Source organism: Lampetra fluviatilis, chromosome 21 (assembly GCF_964198595.1).
Source record: "Lampetra fluviatilis chromosome 21, kcLamFluv1.1, whole genome shotgun sequence".
NCBI classification, from domain to species: Eukaryota; Metazoa; Chordata; class Hyperoartia; order Petromyzontiformes; family Petromyzontidae; genus Lampetra; species Lampetra fluviatilis.
In genome coordinates this window covers 11,541,935-11,558,804 of record NC_136295.1, presented here as the reverse complement: position 1 = coordinate 11,558,804, position 16,870 = coordinate 11,541,935, and the positions used below count along the sequence as shown (strand labels likewise).

General features: G+C 45.7%; 1 protein-coding gene across 1 annotated transcript; it reads left to right on the top strand.

The window, feature by feature from the left end:
- The first annotated feature begins 526 nt into the window (after window positions 1–526).
- Window positions 527–13,452, top strand: HIBCH (3-hydroxyisobutyryl-CoA hydrolase). Its single transcript, XM_078866070.1, has 14 exons — window positions 527–601; window positions 1,399–1,435; window positions 2,618–2,764; window positions 3,770–3,854; window positions 4,245–4,325; window positions 4,912–4,964; window positions 5,774–5,852; window positions 6,474–6,619; window positions 7,075–7,161; window positions 7,957–8,015; window positions 9,952–10,033; window positions 11,164–11,283; window positions 11,689–11,722; window positions 11,867–13,452. The coding sequence occupies exons 1-14, from the start codon at window positions 573–575 to the stop codon at window positions 11,980–11,982; spliced, it is 1,155 nt and encodes a 384-aa protein (XP_078722196.1). The 5' UTR covers window positions 527–572; the 3' UTR covers window positions 11,983–13,452.
- Window positions 13,453–16,870: the final 3,418 nt, after the last annotated feature.

The window sequence follows — 16,870 nt, the reverse complement described above, 5'->3', positions numbered from 1 at the left end:
TTGCTCGGTCAATGGCCAGGGTCAACGGCGGCGTGGTGTATTCCGCAAATATGGGCGACTGTGAGGGCGGGCACAAGCCGGCGTGAGTAGATTTAACGTTGATAAGGGCACCACGGGGTGACCAGCCCCTCCCCACCCAGCCCCAACCCCACCCTCCCCACCCAGCCCCTCCCCACCCTCCCCACCCAGCCCCTCCCCACCCAGCCCCACCCTCCCCACCCAGCCCCACCCAGCCCCTCCTCACCCTCCCCTCCCCACCCCACCCCACCCAGCCCCTCCCCACCCAGCCCCTCCCCACCCTCCCCTCCCCACCCAGCCCCACCCCTCCCACCCCCCACCCAGCCCCACACTCCCCACCCTCCCCAACCAGCCCCACCCTCCCCACCCAGCCCTTCCCCACCCAGCCCCTCCCTGCACGACGGATGGACGGACACAATAATCCCCCGTGGGCTGGTGTAACCAGGAGGTTCCTACCAGTATTATAATAAATAATTGCGGGTGCAGTAGAGTAGTTTTGTTGATAGCGACCTCTAGCGGTGTGAGCCACTTGGGACCAGAAGCCACCAAAAGCCATGCCCGGGCATCGCCTCCCCGTGTGCAGGTGACGTTGAGTTTAATCATCAACAGTCTCTAAATTAACAACTTCGCTTTTAATTATAAATCTCTTTAACTACACGGAGGGGGGGGGTCGTGTGATGAGCTGCGATTGAGCTATTCCGGCGGTAATTTGCGTTTTAATCGATTGCGTGTCGGCTGCCCTTGGTGGTTGGGTTGTTGTTGTTTGTTGTTGTTGACATTGTTTTGTTTGTTTTGCTTGGTGAGGTGGTCGTCTCTGTCTCTCTGTGTTTGTGTGGTTCTGCTCGGAGCGAAGGGTGGAATGGCGAACTGTGAATCATACTCTACGTGTACAGTGCGTGCAATGTCAAGAAGTGATGCCCCCTATTGTATGCACTGTATATGTGTGTGTGGGCCTCCTCGAGGTGGACTCGGCATTAAATATTAGTTCGTGGTGCGGTAGTGTAGTAAACATCGCCGCCAGGGAGACAAAGGCGGTCGGGCGTGCGTGGTTGCTGTCCTTGCCACCCCTCGTGTGCGCCGTGCCGGCTTCTCGCTAACACCACTTGCCCCTACAGTCTGTTAAGGCTACACGAAGGGGGGGGGGATCTTTGTCTTTGTATACCTAGTGCTGTGTAAACAATAGAACTGGGGGAGACAAAGGCGGCCGTGCGTGGTGCTGTCACACGACCACCACCACGTGCGCTGTGCCGGCCTTCATAGGTGCTGCTCGCTAACAGCACTTAAAGACCCAGCAGTCTGTGCAAGCTGCACATGGGATCACGTCTTGTGTGCAGTATGCGCTAAATCCTGTCGTGGATGTGTTTGTTGTTGTTGTTGCAGATCCTTCTTCAGAGCCCATGTAACGCTCAACCACATCGTGAGTTCTATGTAAAGCGTATTTATTGATTAACCGTACACATGATGCATGCATGACGCTTGACAGTGTGGAGGCCGTCATCCAGCAGTGGATTGTCAAAAGAGATGGAAATTATTATTTTATACGAATCGCTGTCATGGTATAATGACCAACATTGAGGTCGCCAGTTGCACATTTTTGTTCAATTAATGAAGGACCTTCCCAGCTCTAATCGCCAGCTTGTAGGTCAGCAATATCAGCTATATTATGAATAGACCGGTCCCCACCATAGTAACATCAGCTCAATTGACTCAGGGCAGCCGGTGGAGATGAGCGCAGCCCCAGTGAGTGCCAAGTAGATTTTTAAAATGTTGCAATCCACATGTGGAATAAATATTTGTGCAAATGATCCTGTCTGTACAGTCTCACAGAATAGACATGCACGCAGCAGAGCCGAGTACTTGAATAACAGTCTCGCAGTACTCGACTACCAGCCACTCGGTATAGCCGTGGGCATCACAGTTCAGTTGCTGTCACAGTACAGGGACTCCTCTACGAGTTAGATTACCAGAGGTCCGTTCGTAAGTCGATTTATTCGTAAGTCCAACTTTACGCCTGTTGATTCCAAACACGTTGTACAGCATGCGAACTAATCACGGGGAATGGTTTCAAAAGTTGTATAATCTCCTGTCGATGAGATGCCACCGGTTCTTCATATTCTGCAGATGTAGATGCCACCACAGCCATTTATTGCACGGCGGTTTAACTTACGCCGCTCGATCCCAACAGATAACTGGATATATGGACAGGTTTGTTCGTATCTCTGAAAGTTTGTGAGTCGAATGTTCGTAAGTAGAGGAGTCCCTGTACAGTCAGTCTTTCACTACAGTCACACTCACAGTACGGCCAATCAGTTCTGCCAGTCTCACATTACACCGAGTCATTCAAAACAGGCAATCGCTCGGTACAGCCATTCAGTACAGCCGGTACTGAATGCAGCCAAAGCGTCCGAATTCAGTTCCAGCACGTGGCACGACACATCGGAAATCATAGCGAAGAGCATGCAGTTCCATCGCAAAACAAAAAACACACATCGGAGAGCCGTAACACAACGACCGCGACAAAAACCTACGTTGCAACGTACGGACTCGCTACTTGGGCCGGGGACGCTGTATCACGTGCGTCTCGTGTCTCCCATGCCAGGCGATGAGGCCAGCAAGCAGCGCGGCCTCTGAGCCGGAGGTGGTGCTGGCACGGACGGGCTGCGCCGGGGTGGCGCTGCTCAACCGGCCCCGCGTCCTCAACGCCCTCAACATCTCCATGATCCGCCACATCCTCCCACAGCTCAAGGTGGCGATGCTGACCTCGTCTGCGCCACTGCCGCCACGATTTTCCGCTGCCACCCCAACCGCCTCTTGTTGCCACCAGGATCATTGCCAGAAACTGTCACGCGCTGCACGCAAGAATCCACGTGTAGCCTCGTGCACCCACACACGCTGGCTATGTGTTTCATCCCGAATTTGGTTGCATCCTCACAAACACAAATCTGGGCCCAGTACGACATTTCCGATGAAAAATAATCGATATTCGAATCATAAATACGTACCGTACATGCCAATTGACCACCTGTGAATCACTGCGACTGGCTGCTTTGCCCACCTCCTACCGCTGCAAGGTTATGCTGCTACTCCACTAGGTTGCATGTACATTTATTTTACCTATCACACAGGTACATTCATGCCCAACACGCATCAATCACTGTCATTGCTATAGCCATCTGGTTCTGCTGCAATAATGAATGCTACTACTATATGCTGCACATGCATGCACTGTACCTGTTGCACGTGTGTGAGGTGTGTACATGCCCCCATGTGCACATCTATGGACCACTCCCACCACTAGTGCAACCTGCTGCTAGAATTAATACTGGCACAATGTGCTGGGCCTTTGCTAATGCACGTGCATTGAATGTGTCTGCATTTAATGCATAAGTCGTCTTATGTGTTTGCATGCGTGTATGTGTGTGGGGAGCAGTAGCACAGTGGTTAGTGTACTGCACAATCCGGTTCCCGCTCACAGCAAACACTGGCGATGAATAACTGAACTGGTGCTGGGCCCCCCCTAGGTCGACTCAGACTAAATTAGTACCTTGTGCAGTGTGTAAACATCATCGGGGAGACAAAGACGGCCGAGCGTGGGGTTGGCCGCACCACCCCATCTTGTACCAGGGCAGCCTTCATAGGTGCTCTCTTACGGCACTTGCCCCAACAGCCTGCTAAAGGATATATGGAGGATCTTTGTGTTTGTGTGTATTTGTGTTTGTGCGTGCGTGTGCCTCCGTTCGTCACGTCTCAGAAATGGGAGGAAGACCCTGCCACCAGCTTGGTGATCATAAAGGGCGCCGGCGAGAAAGCGTTCTGTGCTGGAGGTGACATCAGAGGTCAGAGCCGATATGTGGTGTGTGTGGCGTGAGGTATGAGCACATAGGCCTAATCGATCGTTGTTCTGCAGCTGTGGGTAGTAGCAGTGTTGTTGTCGCTGCATTGCACGCGAGTTTGCTGGCTTCCTGCCTGTGGCAAACGTCAGTTGCTCATGGAGCTCACGTAGCAAGAACCTGTCCCTGGACTTCTCCAAGTGGAATCGGATGGAATGCGAGTATCTGATGTGGTAGTGTATGAATGGCAGCACTGAAGAGATCAAGGCAGCCAAGTGTGGTGCTGGCCTCCCCTTTCTACAATGTGCCGTGCGGGTCTCAATAGGTGCTCGCAAACAACAGCCTCCTCCCACGGCCTGTAAGGCTAAACTAGGGACCTGTGTCTTATTGTTGCAGCTGTGATGGAGTCAGGAAAGCGCGGTGACAGCCTGGCGAAGGACTTCTTCCGAGAGGAATACATCCTGAACCACGCTATCGGTATGCGTCCACACCTCAATAACGCAAAATGTAATCTTTTTCCCTCGAAATGTTCTCAATTGTGATATTGTCATCCTACCGTGAGACGAAGGCATCCATTCGGATCTCTCGCAGAGCATTGCAATCCTTCGCGTTAGAGAATGGCTCGCGGATATCACAAAACTACTACTGAGATCCTTGCAAATGGTCTGTTATGCACACTAGGTGGTGAGAACGTTTTCACCCACACTACTAGAGAGAGACACTTTGTTGCATAACAAACTGATCATTTTTATTCTCAGAGCTGAAATTTAGCCTGCACAGCCATAATATAATTACTCTGTGTTTTTGTGCAATCATTGGTGACTGGGCTAAGACCGTCAACTTGCTACACTTGAAAACGCAGTTTCATCACGAGCAGCTGCGTGGGTCTCGGTAGTGCCAGCTCAGAACTTGTGACTCACTCAGTTGCAGAAGTTTTGTCCACGATTGATGTACAAATACACATTTCCGTGGTTTTGTGAATTATATTGCCATTGAGTTAAGGTTGTGTCGGTCACGTGGGTGATATGAGCGTGGCTCTTGCGTCTCTCCCGCCCATTCGTAGGGACGTTCAAGAAGCCGTACGTGGCGCTCATAGACGGCATCACCATGGGAGGCGTAAGTTTGTCTGCGAGCAAATTTTTCGGCAACATCCCGGAACAACTAGAATGCAGTTTGGATTAATATAGCGTCAAGATACAAACGTATCTCAAGACGCATCTTCAGAGCAAGTTGGCTGCAGCAGTAGCAGAGCAGATGCCCAATTGGGCACTCCAAAGAGGGTGCCAGTAGATTAGGGGGTGGTGCCAGCAGTTCGTATATGATGACTGTGGTCTAGGGAAGGCAGCAATATAGTTAGAGATGATATGAGTAGTTCATAGATGCCAGTGCAGGGAACTGTGAAGAGTTCAAAGATCGTGCCAATAAATCAGAGATTATGTCATAATCTAGAGAACGTACCCAATACCATGAGGCATGAGCCTGGAGGCAAGGCTATTGAGTGGTGACTCATGCACAAATTACGGTTATTTCATTGCACTATCAAAGGCAGATGTGCGATCTGTCATTGGCCACCCTTGCCAATATCGGCTCTCTTTTTTTTTTTACGATCAGTGGAAACAAGAAGATGCTCGGTGTATTTGGCACTTTGCTTCGTTCATCATTTCGTAAATTTTTTTTTTAACTTTACTTTATGTAAATCCCCACCTCTCACTCACTCTCTCGCTCGCTCTCTCACTCGCTCTCTCGCTCGCTCTCTCGCTCGCTCTCTCGCTCGCTCTCTCTCTCGCTCTCTCTCTCGCTGTCTCTCGTTCTACACGCTCTCACAGCAGTAGACGCAGCAGTTGTTTTAGTTTAAAGCTTGCCTCTGTCTCTGCTCCCTGGATTTGGATCTTAACTCCGGGTCGGTGTATTTTTCTCCGGTGCAGGGCGTCGGGCTGTCGGTGCACGGGCACTTCCGCGTCGCCACCGAGCGCACGGTCTTTGCCATGCCGGAAACCGCCATCGGTAAGCCCAGAAAAAAAACTCTCCGCGGGAAAGTGTTACAAATATACGCTTGTATGCGCGCGTCTTTGTTCGTTTCACTCGGTTAACACATAACACCTGGGTCTGTACTGTGATCAGATGCCAGTGAGACACATTTTTTCGTGTTTAGTATGTTGTCCTTTCCCCGCACCTCCGATTAGCATCGTTTGCTACATACTGTGTGAAAGAAGTTCAACATACATACATCGTTCACTTGGGGTGTGTCCTTTGTCAGACCGCGGCTAACAAACAATGGGCACAATTACCATTCAATCAGGACTGAAAAACACAGCCTCGCAATAATAAAAAAACGAGTTCTTTTGTCGCGTTATTAGATTCGGCAACTTATCCAAAACCATCCCACAAGGTACCATTGAGGCACCTAGAAAAACGTGGCCGTCCAAGGAAAATTTGGTGAATTCAGAACGTCGCAGAATGGGCCGATTTCATCCACAACCAGCTGATCCGTGAGGTTGAGAACTGAGCAAGGTGGAGGGAGATGATGACCTGAGCTGACAACACAGTGTACCATGGACCTCATCATCAGAGCAATCGTGGAAGATAGACGATTGCCCTATGTCCTCTACCCTCTGCCGATGACAGGTCTCTTTCCGGATGTCGGGGGTGGCTACTTCCTCCCACGTCTTCCGGGGAGGTTGGGTCTCTTCCTGGCACTCACGGGATTCCGGCTCAAGGGCCGCGATGTGCAGCACGCCGGCATCGCCACGCACTTCACCGAAGCCGCGAGGGTGAGGCCGCTAGGGTGGGGCCGCTAGGGTGGGGCCGCTAGGGTGGGGCCGTCGCACCGCGCTGTACCGCACAGCACCACCCCCAACCAATACCAATACCCGCGATTCGCCACCAAGTGACGGTGACGTCACCACGGCGCCTGTGCCAGGTGATGTGCACTTTGAGGCCATGTAAAGTGTCGAAGGTTCGCTGGCAGAAGGTCATGGGACAGACCCAGGTGCCATGGGTTGACTGGTAGATGCAGCAGCTCTGCCCCCTACTGTGCCACACCGCAACATACACCACCGAACCACACTGCGCTGAATTCACTGCACTGCGTTATTTTTTATGTTATGACCAAGTCACCGCACGGCACTGCACTGCGTAAATAACGTGATTATTATTATCGCTATTGCATGAGCTAAGAGCATGAATGGTAGCTGTAAGCGAGTGCCGTTTGCTGGTTTCCTTGCAGCTGCCGTCCCTGGAGCAGGAGCTGGTGTCACTGTCCAGTCCCTCCCTGCAGGACGTCGCTAGGCTGCTGGACCGCTACCACCAGGAGGTACCAGCAGCAGCAGTGCGCCAGCACTTTCAGCAGAAGTGGCATCAGTACCAACAGCACCAGCAGTAGGGTCTTGACATCCATTCATATCAGCAGCAGTGGCAACAGCACTAGCACCAGGAGTAGCAGTGATTCATCATCAGCAATGACACATCAGCAGCAGCAGATACCATCAGCAGATACCATCAGCAGATACCATCAGCAGATACCATCAGCAGATACCATCAGCAAATACCATCAGCAGCGGCAGTCAGAACAATTTTGACACCCATCATCAGCAATAGTGACACCAGCGCTAGCATCAGCAGTAGTATTTAATCATCACCAGGAACAGCAGTAGTGACACCATCAGCAACCGCAGAAAAGTATCTGGAAATAAACCAGCAGCAGGCTCACAACCTTCTTGGTTCTTTCGGTAAAGTCACGTAGAAGGGAAATAATAAAATAATAAAAATTAAACATAATAAAATAATTCTCACGACGTTTTGGCCACAACGCAAGCAGCCGACAGACCTGTTCTTCACCTGAGGACGGCTGCTTGCGTTGTGGCCGAAACGTGAGAATTATTTTATTATGTTTTATTTTTATTATTTTATTATTTCCCTTCTACGTGAGTTTACCGAAAGAACCAAGAAGATGAATCCCTGCAGTCACGAAAGCTTTAAATCGAAATTTAGGCTCGCAACCGTTGATCAAACCGCCAGATGTCGAGGGTGCGCCATTACAAGCCTGCTCTTAACCTGTTGTACGTCTGGGACTCGATGGCGCGACTGAGACATGTGCTTGGGTCCACAGTGCAGGCTGGATGAGGCCAAGAAGTTCGTATTGGCCGAGCACAGAGAGAAGATAGACAGGTGAGTGATGCGGTGCTAAAAAGTAATTTGTATACAAAATGAAAATTGTTCAATACAACTTACTTTACGGGAAATGTATTTACTTTCACGGGGAATTATGTTCGTGAAGTTTTTTCCATATCTCTCATAATGTGGTTGTTTCAGCTCTTATATTTGCTTTATTGCACTACTGCATTGCTTTTGCCATTTTGGCGACCGAGGTCACTAGCAAATGAGTCTCACCCTCGTCTCCTGAATTTTCACCTGGTTATCCAAAGTTACTTGAACTTGGTGGTGGAATGATGATCCTGCGAGTGTGTCCTTGCGAGTGGCTATGGTCTGCCGACCACCTCTTTATAGCGAATGCCCAACAGCTCGTCAGCTTTGCGTGCACACGTACAGGCCGTTTGCCAATCCACTGCTACAGGAGGGCCTCCGTAACACCGTGTGGTTTGTGTGGGTTAATTGACCATACTTCATTACTTTGGTCAGTGCGGTTTGGTGAACGCAGTGTGTTTGTTCGTGTTGTGTTTGGTGTGTGCGCGCGTGCATGCGTTTATAAACCTTAAACTAAACTTTTAATTTTTAGAGGTAAAGCCCACTGAGCTATATAGCTGTTTTTCAGATATAATCTGGCCACAAATTATAGCTCAACGAAGTAGCATATATGGCAATTTATAGCAGCCAAATACTCGAAATGCATATTCTTAGGTTTTTTCGGTAAAGTCACGTAGGTAAAACATCAAAATTAATGAAAATAAAATATAATAAAACAAAAATCACGACGTTTCGGAGGCAACACAAGTCTCCGTCATCAGGTGGGACCGTCACAGCCGAATTAGCTGCATCAAGTGAGGCAATGATTCAAGATGTAATCCCTTATAAGCAAGTTGAAGGGGGGAGGAGAGGGGGGGCTCATCAGAATGTGGTAGCCAATGAATGGAAACGTATCGGGAGGGAGGGGGGCGGGGCTCAAAGACAGCACGGAGTGCTCAACACATGACGGCACGGAGTGCTCAACACATGATACACATGATAGACAAAAGAACGAAAATGCCCATGTTTATACCAATGCTGGCTGAACAGTGAAGAGAGTACTGTTAAAAATAACTGGGGATGTTAACACTCGGTAAAGTAAAGTAAAATAGTGCCTGTCAGATAAGATGGTCCAAAAAAGTGTAATTAAGTCTTAATTACACTTTTTTGGACCATCTTATCTGACAGGCACTATTTTAATTAAGTCTTAATTACACTTTTTTGGACCATCTTATCTGACAGGCACTATTTTACTTTACTTTACCGAGTGTTAACATCCCCAGTTATTTTTAACAGTACTCTCTTCACTGTTCAGCCAGCATTGGTATAAACATGGGCATTTTCGTTCTTTTGTCTATCATGTGTATCATGTGTTGAGCACTCCGTGCCGTCATGTGTTGAGCACTCCGTGCTGTCTTTGAGCCCCGCCCCCCTCCCTCCCGATACGTTTCCATTCATTGGCTACCACATTCTGATGAGCCCCCCCCTCTCCTCCCCCCTTCAACTTGCTTATAAGGGATTACATCTTGAATCATTGCCTCACTTGATGCAGCTAATTCGGCTGTGACGGTCCCACCTGATGACGGAGACTTGTGTTGCCTCCGAAACGTCGTGATTTTTGTTTTATTTTATTTTATTTTCATTAATTTTGATGTTTTACCTACGTGACTTTACCGAAAAAACCTAAGAATATGAATCCTTGCAGTCACGAAAGCTTCAAATCTAGAAATACTCGAAATGCACTTTTCTAAATGTGGACGCGGAGAAAAATCCACGCGACCATGGAGAGAGACATGCAAACTCGAAATATACCGGCGTCAAGGTTGGGATCGAACCCACGACTCCCTGTGTACCAGGCGAAGGAGTTAACATCTCAGTCTTGTACCTCACCGTGTCCTCCTGACCCCTGACTCTGGACCAGGCTGTTTTTGGCAGACAGCATGGAGGGGATCGTGGCAAACCTGGAACGCGACGGCGGCGAGTGGGCCACCCAGCAGCTCCAGGTTCGTCTGGCACTCCTCCACCCACGTGCCACGCCGCGCGCGTTGATGTGCGTTGATGTGCATGTGAGACATTCCTTTGACCAGCCTGTGTGTCCGTAACTGCCGTGGGCTTGTGCGTAAATATTGCATTCTGTGCAATAACGGTATTCAGGAAAGCCTCCCTGAATTTCGATTTAAAGCTTTCGTGACTGCAGGGATTCATTCTTCACCTGAGGACGGCTGCTTGCGTTGTGGCCGAAACGTCGTGAGAATGATTTTATTATGTTTTATTTTTATTATTTTATTATTTCCCTTCTACGTGACTTTACCAAAAGAACCAAGAAGATGCCTCCCTGAATTTTTAGACTTTTTAAGGAGGCTCCTGCAATGCGATGTTTGGCCAATTCTGTATGTTGTGTGTTTTGTGTACGGTGAACGGTAAAGATGTAGCCCTGCAATATCTTGCTCAAGTCACTTCTGGTGGAAGAGCCTCTGCTCACTGGACGGTATTTTGGCCTCCTCTTCCACACTGGACAAACGTCTCGGAAGAGGTTGGAGTACCCTCACTTAAACCTACCACACGTGACCTGTTGTGGTGTACCCCTTTATACCGCTGGCAATAATGAAGAATTGCAAGTATCTTCTTGGTTCTTTCGGTAAAGTCACGTAGAATGGAAATAATAAAATAAAACATAATAAAATAATTCTCACGACGTTTCGGCCACAAGCAGCGTTGTGGCCGAACCAAGAAGATGAAACCCTGCAGTCAGGAAAGCTTTAAATCGAAATTGCAAGTATATTTATAAACGCGCAACTCTTATAACCTAGGTAATCACGATTGTGCAATATTCATACACTGTGAGCTCTATTAATCAGTTACGTCTGATATTTTCCACCGAACTGGTGAACTGGCTGCATAGTCTCAAATATTGGGCAGTGGCAGCGAGTTCCAGGCCAATGGGCCGTTAAGCGCAAAGCTGCGAGGTCCAAATCTCGCCGATCAGATCACCACGAGCCGACACTGTGGATCATCGCGAGCCTGGTGATTGGAGAGGCAATGCCGCGACCCTGTGTCGTGCGCACAACGTGCCCCGTCTCGACTGCTCTCCGGCACCGCCCGACCGCCCGCTCTCTCTCATGCTCGAGTGCAGACGCTGAAGCGGATGTCTCCGACCTCGATGAAGCTCGCGTTGAGGCAGCTGAGCGAGGGAGGGCGCCTCAGCCTGGCGGAGGTGCTCACGATGGAGTACCGCATCACGCAGGGCTGCATGGTGGGGCTCGCGCACGCGTGCACACACACTTGCACATACACGCAGACAAACATCCCCCGTATATCCTTTTCAATAATCACTCGCCGTAGTTAATACATCAGTTGCCAGGTTGATATTGCAGTGCGCTAACCACTGGGTCACAGCTCCACCCTTCAGCACTTGTCCCAACAGTCTATGAAGGCTATCTTTGTTTTGTGTATGTGTACGCCATTTACATCCCCTATAGTTGAAGCAGCTTCATTAACCAATTCAGTACCGTCTCATCTCGTCTAAACATAGCACTGTAATGGCCACCTTTCTATCCAGTGCCTTGGAAACCTTAAGGAATAGGGGCTTCTGCAGTCATATTGATGCAAGCTGGAGTGGTGGTATTAAACGATTGGACCGTGTTGCTTGTTTTCACAGAGAGGGCACGACTTTTACGAAGGCGTGCGTGCAGGTGAGTGCCTCGGGACGGTATTCACATTGCGTTTGCTATAAAAACTTGGTCACACGTTGCGTTCGTGGACGCGAGCATCGTGTACGTTTCGCGAAATCCGTCGAGTGCCGGCGGTGGCGACGTCCGCTTTTTTTTTTCTCTCAGTGCTCATCGACAAAGACCAGAAGCCGGTGTGGCAGCCCAGCCGCTTGGAGGACGTCTCCGGTCAGGACCTCGACTCGTACTTCAAGTCGCTTGGGCCCAGCGACCTGCAGCTCTGAACGCAGCATCAACAATGGGTCTCAGCGAATTTATTTTGCGCCGGAATAATTGGCTTTAATCCCCAAATGTTTGTTCGATCTTGGAATCATTACACTGGTCAACACACTTTTTCTGGCATAAGGTATTCCAACGGTTATAAGGTAATTTTGGGGTGCTGATTCCAAATCTGGTATCAGTTTTTGTTTATCACATCAGGTTTTTGAGATATCAAATATTGCATTTTCAATAAAAACTGTGGAAGAAAAATATTAAATAAATGTGGATATCTACATAAAATGATATTATAAACACACTATCCTAAAAATACAGCACCATATTTTAACACTAAAGCAGTCACTGACTCGCAACAACTTGCAATCATAAGTGACAGAGTTAATTTCGGGTATAATCAATGAAAATGGGGTATGCCAATAGCATAAAAATGATGTGATAGAGCAAATTTGAGATCAGATTTGGAATCAGCACCCTGAAATTAGTCTAAAACAGCTGCAAAAGTCCAGGCCAGAATTTTTTTTTTTGTTGACCAGTGTTATTTGGTAATATAAGCGGGTGATAATATTCGGAGGGGAGCCAATATTCCTGCATATTAGCTCCCCTTGTGAATATTTGTACCCCCTTATTTAATTACAAAAATGTGCAAAGTCTCTAATGCATCGTATTTTGCAGTTGTGCTGTGCAGCTACTCCGATGTGTGTTTGGATTGTGCCGCGTGTTGATCGGTACGTTGTCCCGACGTTTCACTTCACATGCTGGGAGCGACTTCAGCAACTAAAGTGAGCTGCTCAATTCAGTGTTGGACATCGTGCCGAACAACACGCCTCAAAACCCCGAAACACATTTATATATTTACGCGATCTAATCCAAAAAACTCTATTATGGATGACATTGGTCGCGAAAGCCTAAGTGTTCAAATCACATGGGAGAACTCGGCACAACCGTGAAAACCAAGCGATGTTGGTACCCTTTCTCTGAAAATGTGTACCTCATTGTTTTGCAACACGGTAATCTTTCCCTGCATTCGTTTCCAACGAAAGCCTTAATTTTCAGACTAATTTCCAAACTTATTTGTGAAGCAATTGCTTGCAGTGTAGTTATTTTTTTTGTACCATCTGGTGCTAACTTTTGCATCGACGATTGCATTGTCTAACCCTAACCCCCAACTCTAATCTCTAACCCGGGGGGTACAAGGAGCAGGGAACAAGTGGTCACTGGTGGGAACAAATCGTCGTTCCAATTGGGAAAACAAATATTCGCCAAAAATTGCTTCCTGGGGTACAAAGGTTCGGGAAAACAATGTTTACATTCTAGAGTTGAAGCTTTCGTCACTGCAAGGATTCATACTCTTTGGTTTTTTCGGTAAAGTCGCGTAGGTAAAAGATAAAATAAATGAAAACAACTAAATTAAATCACGACGTTTCGGAAGTAACACAAGCATCGTCATCAGGTATGACCGCCCCAGCAAAAATATACGCTGCAGTGGTTTTGCTGGGGCGGTCATACCTGATGACGGATGCTTGTGTTGCTTCTGAAACGTCGTGATTTAATTTAGTTGTTTTCATTTATTTAGTTTTATTTGATCTTTTACCTACTTGACTTTACCGAAAAAAACAAAAAGTAATGTGTACATTGGACAGGGGATTTACAGTCTGGCTGAAGTGTTTGGAACATGGATTGCTCTTTGCAAGCGCAGTGCGGTTCACTAAGGCTGTTGTGAACGTGAAACGGGGTCGTGGCCGTTGTGACAGTGCACTTAACACTTTGGTTGCTGTGATTTGGCGATACTGTGATGTATAAAATCGGGTCCACGGTAATTGTGTAGTCCACTTTGCAAAATACCACATCTTCATTATTGTCGATTCTATATTTCTTAAATGTTTTCTGACTATTTCTGAAATTGAAACCTCGGTAATCAAGGTTGCAAGCATCGCTGTGATGCATTCAATTATTTATCTGCGAAATGTTTTCTGGAGTAATTGACAGCATGGCAAATATGATGTCATACATTTTGTAGTTCACTAAAAATGTTCTTGTGTGACTGACGTCATGTGCGTTATAAGTATTATAATGTGTAAGATTAGCAATGATGTTTCAGTGAACTGAAAGTTGAACTACGTTTAAGCAATGTTGATATCGCGTGTGGATTTGAAATTCAAAGCTATGGGAAACCAATCTCGCGATAATCGTCGTATCGTGTAATTGTATCGTCGTGAAATATGATGTTGTCGCAAGTGGGCCCCACCGTGAGGCCCAATGGTGAAAGTTTGGCCGATGGCTTTGCAGGAGGGGGGGGGGGGGGGCGGCTCCTGGCTCAAGCGAGGAAATAAACGCCGATTGTGTGCCCTGAAATTCTGTCCGGCTGCATTTCTTCGTGAAAACTGGTACATGTTGGAGGGTGTTTTTTTTTACAATGCTTTTTCTTCAGCAATATCAGCCAGGCTCAAATCTACTGCCATCTCACACAGTCCAGTGATGCAACAGTGGTTAGTATGGTATTATTTGCCCCCTTAGATTTTCTTCCCTTAATAGTATATTTAGCAGGTGTACAATATAGATCTGCAGTTTATATTGTCAAATATAGTGACCATTTTTAGGCGAATTTACTAATAAAAGACTGGTTAGGATTCCATTTTTTTCTGTCCAAATGTTTCTGAAATTTCTCCTGATATTCTTCCATTAATACTACATTTATCAGGTGTACAATATACATCTGCTGTTTTTTTAAACAAAATTTTTACATCAATTTTGCTCAAAAACGACAGTGGTTAGTATGCCATTTTTTTCAGTCCCAAATTTTTCTCAACATTTCCTGATATTCTCTCATTAATAGTACATTTAGCAGATATACAATATAGAGCTGCAGTTATTATTGAAAAATATCGTGAAAAGTTTAGGTCAATTTTACTCAAAAACGACAGTGGTTAGTATGCCATTGTTTTCGGTCCCGAATTTTTTGCAATATTTCCTGATATTCTCCCATTTATAGTACATTTATCAGATATATAATATAGATCTGCAGTTTTTATTGAAATATAGAGTGAAAAAGTTTAGGCCAATTTTACTCAAAAACAACAGTGGTTAGTATGCCATTTTTTTCGGTCCCGAATTTTTTGCAATATTTCCTGATATTCTCCCATTTATAGTACATTTATCAGATATATAATATAGATCTGCAGTTTATATTGAAATATAGAGTGAAAAAGTTTAGGCCAATTTTACTCAAAAACGACAGTGGTTAGTATGCCATTTTTTTCAGTCCCAAATTTTTCTCAACATTTCCTTGATATTCTCCCATTAATAGTACATTTAGCAGATATACAATATAGAGCTGCAGTTATTATTGAAAAATATCGTGAAAAAGTTTAGGTCAATTTTACTCAAAAACGACAGTGGTTAGTATGCCATTTTTTTCAGTCCCAAATTTTTCGCAATATTTCCTGATATTCTCCCATTAATAGTACATTTAGCAGATATACAATAAAGATCTGCAGTTTTTATTAAAATATATAGTGAACATTTTTAGGCCAATTTTACAAAAAAAAAGACAGTGGTTAGTATGCCATTTTTTTCAGTCCAAAAACTTTCGCAATTTCTCCTGATATTCGCCAATATACCTCCTATAATCACCCAGGAATGTTTGTCCTGAATGCTCATGACGTCACTCCACATCGACGAGCCCGCCTCATTAATATTCATGAGCAGGTGACGTCCTCCAAATGGACACCTCCCCCACCCCTCATTAATAATCATGAGTGGGTGACGTCAATCAATATGGAGCACTCCCCCTCTCACTAATTATCATGTGCAAGTTACGTCACTCCACATCGAACAGCCCCCCTCATTAAGAATCATGAACCGGTAACTGGTGATATTTTCCATTAATAGGACATTTATCAGATTTATAATATAGATCTGCAGTTTTTATTGAAATATAGAGTGAAAAAGTTTAGGCCAATTTTATTCAAAAAACGACAGTGGTTAGTATGCCATTTTTTTAAATCCCAAAATTTTCGCAATATTTCCTGATATTCTCCCATTAATAGTACATTTAGCAGATATTCAATATAGATCTGCAGTTTTTATTTTAAAATATAGTGAAAAAGTTTAGGCCAATTTTACTCAAAAACGACAGTGGTTAGTATGCCATTTTTTTCAGTCCCGAATTTTTTGCAATATTTCCTGATATTCCCACATTAATAGTACATTTAGCAGATATACAATATAGAGCTGCAGTTTTTATTGAAAAATATAGTGAAAAAGTTTAGGCCAGTTTTGCTAAAAAAAAAAAGACCGGTTAGTATGCCATTTTTTTCAGTCCCAAATTTTTCGCAATATTTCCTGATATTTTCCTATTAATAGTACATTTAGCAGGTGTACAATATAGATCTGCAGTTTTTATTGAAATATAGAGTGAAAAAGTTTAGGCCAATTTTACTCAAAAACGACAGTGGTTAGTATGCCATTTTTTCAGTCCCAAAATTTTCACAATATTTCCTGATATTCATCCATTAATGGTACATTTAGCAGGTGTGCAATACAGATCTGCAGGTTTTTTTTAATAGTCACAATTTTTACGCCAAATTAACCCCAAAATGACAGTAAATGGGATGTAATTTTTACGCCAATTTTACAAAAAAAGACAGTGGTTAGCATGCCATTTTTTCAGTTCCAAATTTTTCGCAATATTTCCTGATATTCTCCCATTAATAGTACATTTAGCAGATATACAATAAAAATCTGCAGTTTTTAGTAAAATATATAGTGAAAAATTTTTGGCCAATTTTACTAAAAAAAGACTGGTTAATATGCCATTTTTTTCAGTCCAAAAACTTTCGCAATTTCTCCTGATATTCGCCAATATACCTACTATAATCACCCAGGAATGTCTGC

Excerpts from the sequence above, each read along its gene's own strand:
- HIBCH (XM_078866070.1), top strand. The coding sequence starts at position 573 with ATGCCCGGGCATCGCCTCCCCGTGTGCAG. Across the intron at positions 3,855-4,244 it reads TGCTGGAGGTGACATCAGAG|CTGTGATGGAGTCAGGAAAG; the intron begins GTCAGAGCCGAT and ends TTATTGTTGCAG. Across the intron at positions 5,853-6,473 it reads CATGCCGGAAACCGCCATCG|GTCTCTTTCCGGATGTCGGG; the intron begins GTAAGCCCAGAA and ends TGCCGATGACAG.